At 42.1% G+C, this 12402-nt stretch overlaps 1 protein-coding gene across 3 annotated transcripts in view; it reads left to right on the top strand.

Moving 5' to 3' along the window:
- Positions 1-12402, top strand: part of mast4 (microtubule associated serine/threonine kinase family member 4) — a 120228-nt gene that overhangs the window by 32617 nt on the left and 75209 nt on the right. For all 3 annotated transcript variants that reach the window (XM_061060962.1, XM_061060963.1, XM_061060961.1), the window contains exon 3: positions 1439-1563. In XM_061060962.1, the coding sequence (XP_060916945.1) occupies positions 1439-1563 (125 nt within the window). The remainder of the gene's footprint in view (positions 1-1438; positions 1564-12402) is intronic.

Genomic DNA, 12402 nt, shown 5'->3' with positions numbered 1-12402 from the left:
TGTTAGCGTGCTAATGCTAGCGATCTTTATTATGCTCGTATCTTCACACTGCATGTAAATTGACCTGAAATGAGCGTGATCTAGAAACACAGTTAAGCAGTGAGTACAGTATGTTATTCTTCTTTTCTCTAGTCCCTCAATTAAACAACTTTTGTACGTGAGGGGAGGAGTCAGCCGGCCGTCCCGACGATGTAAACAAAGTGAAGATAGGACTCTGAAAACTCTGAAAACATCACAGACAGTGGGACTCGGGTGTTACACCCATTGTAGACAGTCATGACTCACAGAGTTATTTTCAGAGGAGATACTTGATTTATATTATATTTAAGTGTGAAACATCACATATAAAGACTTTAAGAATAATATATGAAATTAATTTTGGAGTCAGTTTGTTCTAAACTATACAAACAATGCACACATAATTATTTAAGAAATATCAGAAGGTTCTGTGATGAGTTATCTGGGTTTTTCTGTCATCTGTGTGTATCTATAAATCGATATCCATTTGAATTGTGAGCTTGTGGACAAATACCCAGCAATAGTAATAATTCATTTTTATGAATGGATCTTTTTCGACTTTGATAAATCAAAATGTCGGCCTCACTCTGACCTTTTCACGGACTCCTGGTTGGGCCAATGAGGACCTTCCATTCACTGTTTTCAGCCAATAAGAGCCTCATGAGTTCATGCACACTCTGAGGAGATCCATTAAGTCGACGAGATATTTTCAGAACCGCATCGAAATGAGCCATGAAGGAGAAAACAGACAAATCTCTGTAAATGTAGACATTGAGCGTTGCACATGAAGCTGGAATGAAACAATCCTTGTTTTCGACGGCAAGATCGGAAGTCGACTGATACCTTTAATGTTAACAGGAAACCCGTGGTGGCAACACGTCCCCCACCTCTTAACTGGCATCAATCACTCCGAGGCGTTTTTCAAATATTAGTCTAGAATATATTCACCATACTCAGTGACCTCAGAGTCATTCAGTGGAAACAAATCTCAACGTGATCTCTCATTGGCTGATTGGAGGAGGCATACAGTAATGACTTATTTATCCAGGTTTGTTTTTCTCCTTCACTTCTGTCCCTAAAGTCTGAACTTAACCGGGGAATGGCGTTTAATTGTGCGGCGCCATCTGCCTGAAAACAGTTTCAAAATCCAGCTGATCTCACAGGATGCATCTAAAGTGATTTTAAACGACTTTGAAGCCTCCACATCTGGCTGCAGATGTGTGTTATCCTCTGATTCTGTAATCGGTGCAGACACTGAAACGAGATGTTTGATCTCAAAGGAGATTCACCTCCTGGTTGGATCAGGGATTATTCCTCCCTCTAATTTTTTACCTCCACATCTTGACGGGATCAACGTGGGAAATCACTCTTTGGATTAAAGTGTTCACTGATCCTCGTCTTTGTTGTTGTTGCTCCGCAGGAAAATACCTTCTGTTACCCACAAACCCTCAGCAGACGCAGACACCGTCAGCTGAGATCTCCAACCTGGTCCGGATGTGCTCCGGGAACCTCGGGAAGTCCGACCCCTCCCTCACCTCCAGCCTGGTGAGTTCTCCCGAAAGTACAGGACAACACAACGATGTGAATCTGTGCTTCTGATTTCAGGAGCTCTTTGTGTTCTTCAATGAACCAGTCAGGGTATAAAACCAGTAAACTCACCTAGTGTTTAAAATTGGTACTGCAGTCCAAATTCAAAAACATTGTAGAGAGCTGTCTCCCCCCCCAGGAGTCTCTCTGTGTGGAGTCTGCATGTTCTCCCCGTGCATGTGTGGGTTCTCTCCAGCTTCCTCCCACAGTCCAAACACATGCTCGTTAGGTTAACTGCTGACTCTAAACTGTGTGAATGTGAGTGTGGCTGGTTGTCTGTCTCTGTGATTGGCCGACGACCAGTTTTCCTTCTCATCACAGTGATGATGTGGAAAAATAGCCGATCAGTGGTGGTCTTGATTTAAAATCCAGAGTCTGCCCAGTCTGAGACCGAGACAAGACCGGGTAAGAAATGCTTTTGATTCCGAGATGAAGTGGTCTAGCTCTCAGGCATCAGTTTAATTTACGACCCTCTGAAGTCACTAAGGACAAAAATGTCCACTTCCAAAAAACTGCTATAAAAATAAAACAGATTGATATTTTTTTCGATTTTCTTTTTGCATAAATCTCTTACACAACTTCAGACCTGCTCAAAACTATCAACCATTCAATTATTTTTAGGAATTTAACCCTTTAATTGCCAGTTTGATTACATGATTCTGGCATTTAAAGGGTTACATTCCTGATAATTATTCAATATTTGATATTTTTGAGCAGGGCTGAAGTTGTTTAAGAGATTTAAGCAAAAAAAAGTAGATAAAAATATCAATCTGTTTTATTTTTAAAGCAGTTTTTTGGAAGTGGACATTTTTGTCCTTAGTGACTTAAGAGGGTCGTAAACATGTTTCACAGTGTTCGATTGATCTATTAAAAAAATATGTGCATTCCAAAATGTGTCAAGAGAGAGACTTTCTTACAGAAGATGGTGCCATATGCACTGACAGACAAAATGATGACCAGATAAAGAGGAAACATTTGACCAAATGGACAAAAATGTCCATAATGATGCATGAGTTAGAGACCGGCCTTTAGGACACGTATAACCATCACTATGGTTCATTATTTGTGTTTTAACTTTCTGTTCTTCTCTGGTTTTTAATGAATAACTTGTTTGTTCTGTTGATGTCTCTTATCCATCACTGCTGCGTCGTTATAAAACACCTCACAGCTGCGTTTGAAAACACTTCATAAATGCATTTATTCCTTTTGGATACATGGCGAGTCACTCAGTGTCATTTTCTCAAGGACGATTTAAGTACTCTGAGTACGTTAGAGAAAAGCCTTCCTCGTCTGAAAGTATTTAAAAATGGTCTGCAGTTTAAAGTAAAACAGCGATGAAGCAGAGGTGACCTTCATCCTCTGCTCCTCCTGATGACACTGACAGATAAATGCTGATGTGGTGATCTCATTGTCTGAGCGCCAAGATACAAATCACAACGCAGAGTTTAATCCAATGCTGCTGCGGCTATGACTCATCCTCTGTGTGCGCTCGCTATCAGTCACAGAAAAGGTTAATGTGATTTTAAAAAAAGCAGGTTTTTCAGTGAGAGTCGATATGTTTATTTGTGTTCCTGTTTTATTTTAGTGACTGACACTCGAGTCACGCATAGGACGCTGCAACCTGAACGAGACGAGGATTTACTCAGTCTGATTGATGACATCATAGTGACCTTATTTGAGCTCATAAACATGATGACACTAATACTCCAATTTCACCTGCAGTAACTTCACTTTAATCACACCTTTAATGACTTTAAATCAGAATCAGAATCGAGAAAATGTTTATTACCAAGTACATTTACACATAAAGGAATTTGACTTGGTGTATTGGTGCTAAACAATTAACAAGGAAATAAAGCAGAACTAGCAACAACTTAAATAATACAGAATAAGAAGATATTACAATATATAAAATATCATTTAAAAATATAAAAAATAAATAAAATAAAAAATAAATGAAATAAAATAAAATAAAAAACACAAAATAAAAAACACAAAATAAAAAACACAAAATGTACTTTGTAGGAGCTGTGCAGTGGACTATGAGAATAAATCTTAGTGTGTTTAACTACTCACAGAGTGCATGTAAGGAAGATACATTTTTAAAGTCCAGTGGGCGTTAATGTAACGCATTAAGAACAGTTTCAGCATTCACATTACTAAATCTGAGTGCTGGATCTTTTCAGGACCAAACATCTAAAACTTATTGCGTCCACTGGAGGGCGCTGGTGCCTCTTCAGTCTTTTCAAAGCTGAACATATGTGTATGTATCCTTGAGCTCATAAAAGCCACAAATTAATCCCTGTGGTTTGCTGTGCCCTGCAGACTGGATGAACACAAGGTTTCCTCCAAACATAATTATCCTCCGGTGGATTAGCCCCTCCAGCCCGGGTGTTGATTCAATTTGAATTTCACAATTTGATGACACTTAAAGACCTTTGTCTCTGCCTGCATTTTAGTGTATTTGTGTTCAGGAGTAATGCTCCCCCTGATCCCCTTTAGGCCTTTATTATCTTGCAAAGCGTCACAGGGAAGGTAGGGATTTAGTGACTTGCTCAAGGATGCTCAGCAGTCGAGATCTTTACCTTTCTGAGACTAAACAATGAGAAGAAAATGCATCTTTTGGTTTGTCGTTTGTGATGGATGTGCATCGACATCTTGTTGACTTCTCTGGCTGAACATTTTCAGAGAAGTCACTCGAGGTAACTCTGACCGTAATAGGAAAGCATGTGCACTCTGAGGTGTGACTGTGAAGGTCACAGCGACTCAGGAGTCTTTCTCTCAGACTTCATTCACTAAATGGGACCGCAGAGATTCACAGGGAGCAGAAATTGCGCTTGTTGCTAAGGAATGGCTTTGGGGTGCAATGCACGCCCACGCTGGCTGCATCGTGTGCCCGCTCATAAGACTGCCACCTCTATAAAGAAAAAAAAAAAAAGTATGAGATGTAATTTTTCATGTGAGGAAATCATTTCCACTGTGCTGCTCGATGGTCGTGCACGTCTTTTTCTTCTTCTGGTTTTTCCTGCAGAACTTTAAGTCAGAGCTTCTCGATGTTTAAGAACTGCCTAATGGGAGAAAAAAGATTCATCGTTTCCATGGCAACGAGTCACCATGAGTGATACGGTCAACAGTGAATAGACAGCATCAGAAAGCATTTCTCATGTGTGGTACAGGACAAAACCAGCACAGATAAGACGTAACCCACTTTGTCCACAGGGGGCGCCAGAAGTGACATAAAACGCGAGTTAGAGTGTTTTTCACTCGGGAAAATGTCTAGAAAGTTTCAGTCTGTCTGCCCCTGGTATCTTCTTCAGTTATTTGGCAGCACTGAAAAAAAATCTAACTTAAGAGACCAATCTCATGGCCGTGCTCGGTTTACGGCAGAGTTACTGCCAATTTCCACTTACTGTAAATGTACACACGTCACAGGAGAACTACAAAATCACAGGAGAACTACAAAATCAGACGGGAATAAAGAGAAAAATCTGCTCACAACATGTTGTCTTTCTTAAGATTAGGATTAAGATTAAGGTTTTACTTTATTGATCCCCGCACCTCGGCAGTGCTCAGGAAGCGATCCGGCACCTCTCCAGTTACCAGACCAACTTCCAGATTTGGTCCGCACCGGGACCTGAACCGGCGACCCTCCGGTTCCCAGCCCAAATCCCTACAGACTGAGCTACTGAGCCCCTTCTTAGGATGATTTGTTGTTCACTGTTTTGACGTCATGTTGATAAAGTGATGGAAAATACGACCAGGAGTCTGTATGTTGGTGTTATATTTTGAAATTGACCAGACGCTCTGTGCGTTTCTTTGTCTGACTTCCTGTCTGTGTTGATGTATCCTGTCCAGCATGACGCGTGCCTGCAGTGAGCTCCTTTGCACATTGTGAGTTTTCAGCCCTGTTGTGTAAATCTCTGAGTAAAAGGCTCACGATGCAACAGGTTTAACCACATCCTGCACCCTTTATAAAGAGCTATCATTTTAAACTGATGCCTGAATAAATTACATTTGTCGATTAATCGACACTCTGAATGCTGAAGGACGAGTTTAGAGTTCAACTCTGGTGATGCAGCGTTTAAACTCCCCACACTCATTTGAATACATACAGTATGAACTCCAATTTCTTAAGGGACCATTTTCATGATTCTGTTGTACGCAGCTCGATTGTTGTCTCGTCCTGATTCTTATTCTTGATGCTGTTTGCTCGGCCCCCCCCCCCCCCCCCCCCCCGTGACTCTGTGGTTGTTTTCCATGAGAAAACAAGATGCTGCTGGTGATTTCTGCTCACATTTTTTTGTCCTGTGTAGACACGAGCTGAATGAAGGATGTGCTGCTTCATCTTTTTGAGTCTGATGCAGGGACACCTCAGGGGTCCGTCCACGGCCGCTGTGTGTTTTCTCCTGCCTGCAGAACGAGCTCAGAAAAGGACCGCGAGTCGGCTGACCTTGGAGAGCGGAGCGAGAGAGAGAGAGAGAGAGCGAGAGAGAGAGAACACCTCGGCTTCCAGATTCTGAATGGAGGGCGAGAGTTTGTGTTTTGTTGTCTCTCCGATTAGAAAGTACTAACATCAATGATCAGGACTTTTGTTTGATGATTAAAAAAAGGATCCAATGAACGTTTCCTGTGTGCCGCGGCGCTGCAAAGAAATGCCCCGTGTGTTCTACAGGCGGAGTGGCATTTGTCATAATGATGGTTATATGACTGGAAAGCAGATTAGACCCTGGCCTCAGTGACAGTGAATGAATGGAGGGCAGCCACACACACACACACACACACACACACCGTGGAGCTGCATCAGCTGTGCCGAAGCAATTCTAACCACGGTCACATTTGGCAGATATATCCGTGTCCAGAGAGGTTTTTATTGGCTGTTAGCTCGAGGTTCTGCTTGAAATGTGCAGAGTGAAAATGTGTGAGGTTCAGGTTCAGAGTCTGCTGCCATTTTTCTTTTTTTTGTCTAACTTAAAAAAAAAAAAAGAGAGAACTCTGTTGAAAGATTTGGACAAGGGCTGAAAACTCTGAAAAACTCATCTCAAAGATCTTTTATTTTCCACATGATTGCACAGAAAGTGCGGGGGGGATTTTATAGCTCACAGATTGATAACTAGTCATGCATAAGTACTGGCCTGAACGATCTGACTGCAAGCCGGCATGTTGAAGCTGTTTGTCGAGACTCTTAAGGCCCGCCCCCTCAGCTTCAGCTCGATGTCTGGTTTTAAGTTGATTGGTTGATTGAAGGTATTTCCAATATGGCCGCCAACATCGATGCTCCTCCTTAACATCAGTTCAGAAACCAACTCTCTCACTCCTTATTCCCACATAGCCCTGCTCAGAACAGGCTGTTTCTGTGTCTGTACCTTTAAATATGTAAATGAGCTGTGTCTGACCACGCCCCCTTTCTGGAAGGGCTCGGGTGTCTCGGTCTTTCTCGCTCCATGTCCTATTGTTTACGGTGAGAAGACAGACTCAGAGGGCAGAACAAACACCTAGCTGTGGGAGTGTCACCCACCTGGGGGAGGGGCTACTGCCCTTTGTGATGTCATGGAGGGAAAATCTCCAAACGGCCTGTTTGAGCACACATTTTCTGAAAAGTGGAGCAGACAAAAGACGGAGAGGATGGACTTTTCTCATCATTGGGGGATTGTAGACGGACTAGAGACACATGTTAGAGTTAGAGGAACATGGTGAAGTGGATTTTGCATCATATGCAACCTTTAAACCAACGTTTTCCAGAGTGAATGTGCAACGATTTGGTTTAGTTGTCCCTTAAAAAAAGGATACAAAAATGTGAACGGCTGTTATAAAGAAGTGGAATGTGATTTAAATTCCTCCCCGTGTGTCCTGGTTTCTGTTCCTTCCTCGAGTCCTTCAGTCTCCTGCGGTTCGTCTCCTCTTTGCCTCACAGGACTCCTGTTATTGCTTTTTTTTTCTTTTTTTGTGTGTGCCGTTTTTCCCCCTCCTTCATGCTTTCCCATCATGCCCCTGGGTGTGCATGGCTCTTTGACAAGCGGGGCACATCCTTTCTTGACTGTGATGCTCTTTGGCAGAAAATCAATACTTCACCTCTTGGTGTGATATGGAGATAAGACCGTCATAATCCTGATGTTGGGCCTTTGTTGGACCCTCATTCTCCCTCATAATTGTACTCACAGATGTCCTTTACTGATACTGTTGTTGTTGTGGTGCAGAAAAGGAGACAACTGCAGAGTATGTGTGGACGACATGAGGTATGTGGACAGAAAAATAATCACGTTTTGAACAAATATCATGGATTTTTTCTGCCAACACAGAACAGAGGGTTTTGTGTTTTTAATATCAAGCACAACTTTGATGTTAGAAAATACTATTATCCAGCCTGGGCAGCGACTTTCTAAACAAAAAGACTGGAGGATAAGCTGCTCCGATGCTCTTTATTGATCTGTTTGTCTGAAGTACTCCGTCCTCCTTCCTGGCTGCACGACTCACCTTCAGTTTCTGCTGTCGTCTTTCAGTTTTAAATAACTATTTGTTTTAGTTTCTCAATTTGTAAATCTCCTGAAGATTTGCTGTGTGAAAAAAAGCAATAATTTTTATCTTTCGCCTGTAATTCAGCAACATTAAAGGTCACATATTCTGTTAAATCCACTTCACCATGTTTCTCTAACTCTAATATGTGTCTCTAGTCCGTCTACAAACCCCCCATGATGAGAAAAGTCCATCCTCTCTGTCTCTTACCTGCTCCACTTTTCAGAAAATGTGTGCTCAAACAGGCCGTTTGGAGATTTTCCCTTCATGACATCACAAAGGGCAGTAGCCCCTCCCCCAGGTGGGTGACACTCCCACAGCTAGGTGTTTGCTCTGCCCTCTGAGTCTGCCTTCTCACCGTAAACAATAGGACATGGAGCGAGAAAGACCAGAGTACACCTAAGCCCTTCCAGAGAGGGGGCGTGGTCAGACACCGCTCATTTACATATTTAAAGGTACAGGCACAGAAACAGCCTGTTCTGAGCAGGGCTGAAATAGAGGGGTTTATAGACATGATCAAATACAGGATCAGAGTGGATTTAGAACAAGAAACTTCACACACATGTTTTGAGGAGCTCTGAGACTTTTTACACTTTTTACACTGAAGAGGAGGAGGATATGAGACCTTTAAGACACTCCCCTACTGGTCTGTCTCTCTCTCTCTCTCTCTCTCTCTCTCTCTCTCTCTCTCTCCCTTTCTCTCTCTCTCTCTTTCTCTCCCGCTCTCTCTCCCTTTCTCTCTGCAGCTGTGGGTTTTAGCCCTGAAAGTACTTTTTAAGGTGTCCAAGGATCTTACATTTTGACGACCTTGTTGCTACCTCACATAAAAGTTGTTTCTCTTTCAGTCAGACGTTCCCGTGTTCCTCAGGATAACTTCAGAAACATTGAAGCAGCAGAATTGCGTCCGTGCCTTATATGTGACAGTAAACTTGTGCATGTTATATGAATAAAACTATCACTCTACATCAGACAGGTCCCGTTGACATTGAGCCCCAGTCGTCTGCTCTGCTTGAGATCCAATCTTCTCAGCTCCATAAGACTCACATCATGTGACGGCATTACGCTCAGTGTGACTTTGTTTCTGCAAATCTCAGGGAAAGAAATTGAAAAGAAAGCCAGTTGGATTTACCCAGACGACTGCAGCTGATTTTCCCTCGCATAAAGTCAGACATTTACATGACTGTTCTGATTTATTTAAAGTAGAGCACCTTGCAGGGGATGGAGGTTGATGCATTGCGTACATGTTGCCTCCTCTTGGTTTCTATTTTTTACATTTGTTTCCAAGTTTAAAAGGCCTTCCTCGTCCATTTGGATGCATGCTCTGCGTGGGGTTATCATGGCTTTATATTCTCTCTTTCCTCTGGCTTTTGGACAGATGGATTCTCCGCTCTGCTTTGTACGGAGGGAATTGACTCTTTGTTTGCTTAGCGCTCTCCTCACAGGCCGTGTTTCCCTCCTCTGAGCCTTACATCTGCAGGTCGCCTCTCTCGTCAGATAAGCTCAGGGCCGAGCAGAGGCTGCGGGTTACTCAATCAGCCCCTCTCTGCATGCTTTCAGGGCCCGCTCTCCCTTTTTTTCCCCTCCAAAAGGCGAAGGAAACAACCTCGGCTGCCCACCTGCCTGCCAGGAGGAAATGAGTCACAGACAACCCCTGGACTTTTTTTTCCCAGAGGGCTTTTCTGCAGGCTGTGCTTCAAGGCCAGAGCTGCTCAGAGCTGCTCGCCAAACACACTCAAAGACGTCTCTAAAAATGTGCTCACCATACCGTCCTTGCAATGAGTTGCTTATCTTCAGATCTAGACCGTTAGCTAACAAGTGTAAGTCCTCCAAAAAAGTACAAGGCGTAACTTTTCTCGTTATTTATTGAAGAATTCACAGTATTTCCGTTCTTATTTACTTTCTTTCTTTCTTGTAAAACTGTAATAAAGCACAAATTGCAAAAAGTACATTAGAGACTAACAAACGGAAAATAGGGCACAAGAAACAATTAGCTAACCGAACATGCTTAGTCATGCTGCTAGCGCTTACTGCTCTGCTAACTTATCAACTTATTAAAATCTAATTGTCTAAAGAAACAACTTAAAAACTTACATTCTGCCTCTGCACACCAAAAAACACAAAATAATAAATACTTACCGACAATTAGTGTCCAAGGCAACAATGTGGAAGATCATTTTGCAGGAGATGCACAAACTAATAAATCACATTTGTATTATTAAGTTGCTATGACGTCTTTGACCTCTTCACATTGCTTTCTTGTTTTTAACTAATACCCCAATAACCGCTGACACTAAGCGGATCATGTCGTAGTTGAACTTAATAATCGTTAAATAAAACACACGCAGACTAAGCAGCAAGCTAACAGCCTGTACTAACAGCATGGGACACAAGCGAGCGTCATCGACAAAACTAGCTTGAGTCTATTGTTTCCTATCGGAGCGTCCAGTGACCGCCCGCGACAAGTTTCTGTTTTCCTCTCCGTCGACGAGGAACGAGGAAGAGAGGAGAGGGCTTTATAAGGTGGGGAAAAAATAGTTTAATGTAAATATCGAGATTCTTATCTTAAGAGATTTTAAATCCATTCATAACTTCCAAAATATATATATATATTTTTTTAGCTAATCAGTCCCTCCGTGCTAAGTGCTAATGCTAGCTCTTTAGCTCAGCAAGAAATTCAGCCAGTCTCACAGATGACTGGAGGAGATCTTGAAGTATGTACTCATTCATAAATAGACTTTGAATCCAGAAACGATTTGAATCGAAAATAGATTCTCAATCGAATCGAATCAAATCGTGAGACCCTCAAAGACTCCCGGCCCTGACACTGACACTCGCTTCTCTCCCTTCAAAGCGCTCGTTAGCTTGTTGTACAAAGTGGAGATAACGGTGCATTAATGATATCCACATCCCCCGATTGAAATGTTGAGACTTTGACTTGTGTCGACAACACCGGAGAGAAAAAAAACAAAGCACCACACTTCAGTTTGTCCACCTTCAAAATAAAAGCACGAGTCAAACTGTTCACATGGGGGGAAACTGAAATTCACAGAGCAGAGGATGAAATATTTTAAGGGATGCAGGGGTGGACAGCGAGCGTGCGGCCGTGCTGTTACAACACGGTGTGATGTTCACTTTTAATATGACACACAGCAGTGCATGTGTAAAGACTTTGTGACCCCTTTTTTTTTGGCTCAGCAGACTCTGAAATCTACGACGGAGGATTAGGGCCACGTTAATTTTTTAATTTTTTTTTAATTTCGAGATTAAAGTCATAAATTACGAGAATAAAGTCGTGAATTTACGAGATTACAGTCATAAATTTACGAGAATAAAGTCATAAATTTATGAGAATAAAGTCGTAAATTTACGAGATTAAAGTCATAAATTTACGAGAATAAAGTCGTAAATTTACGAGATTAAAGTCGTACATTTACGAGATTAAAGTCGTAAATTTACGAGATTAAAGTCGTAAATTTACTAGATTAAAGTCATGAATTTACGAGAATAAAGTTATAAATTTACGAGAATAAAGTCGTAAATATACGAGAATAATCGCGAAATTTTTATTTTTATTTTTTTTTTAACGTGGCCCTAATCCTCCATCGTAGAAATCTACCTGAGTTCTTTCACACATGTCCAACACTTCCCTGATGTTTCCTTGAAACATTTTCAAGATGGTGGAGGAAGCAGCAGAGTCGGACACAATGATGAGGGTTTTTTTTTACTTTGTATAGATCCTATAAATATTTGAATTTAACACAGTATAAAGAAACGAGAGGAAACGTGCTGGCAAGCAGAAACGAGAGGACGTTCTGCAGTGAATAAGAAAAACGGCCCCTCCCCCTTTCCCCCCTCCAGCTCGCCCTCTTCGCTGTCAGTCCGCTGTGGGCTTTTCTTTAATTGTTCTTTAACCAGCGACAGACGGAGCAATGACTCGAGACAAGTCACTCCAACAGAAGAGGGTTTCTTTAATTCCCTCCGGTGGTCTGCGGGGGCTTTGTTCAAGCTGAAAAAGATGACGACTGTAATCCTCGGCCTCGGAGGTTTTTAAGGGTTTATTTAAAAAAAAAGGAAAGAAGAAGAAACGGGCTGATTAACCAGAGAGCGCAGACTCTCTTATCAACACAGCAGCACATATGACTGTCAGCACCGCCTCAGTCAGCTTTCTGCTGCACAGGTTCGACAAAAGGCAGGAATTGATTTCCTGGTTACCTGAGCTCCGCCTCCTCCTCATCCTCCTCCTCCAGACGCTGTAGTAGTGCTTCTCTGTCATTCATAGCCGTACTC

The sequence above is a fragment of the Labrus mixtus genome, chromosome 17 (genome assembly GCF_963584025.1).
Source record: "Labrus mixtus chromosome 17, fLabMix1.1, whole genome shotgun sequence".
In the NCBI taxonomy this organism is placed as follows: Eukaryota; Metazoa; Chordata; class Actinopteri; order Labriformes; family Labridae; genus Labrus; species Labrus mixtus.
Note: the sequence above shows the minus strand (reverse complement) of the source record. Positions and strands in the feature narration are given on the sequence as shown.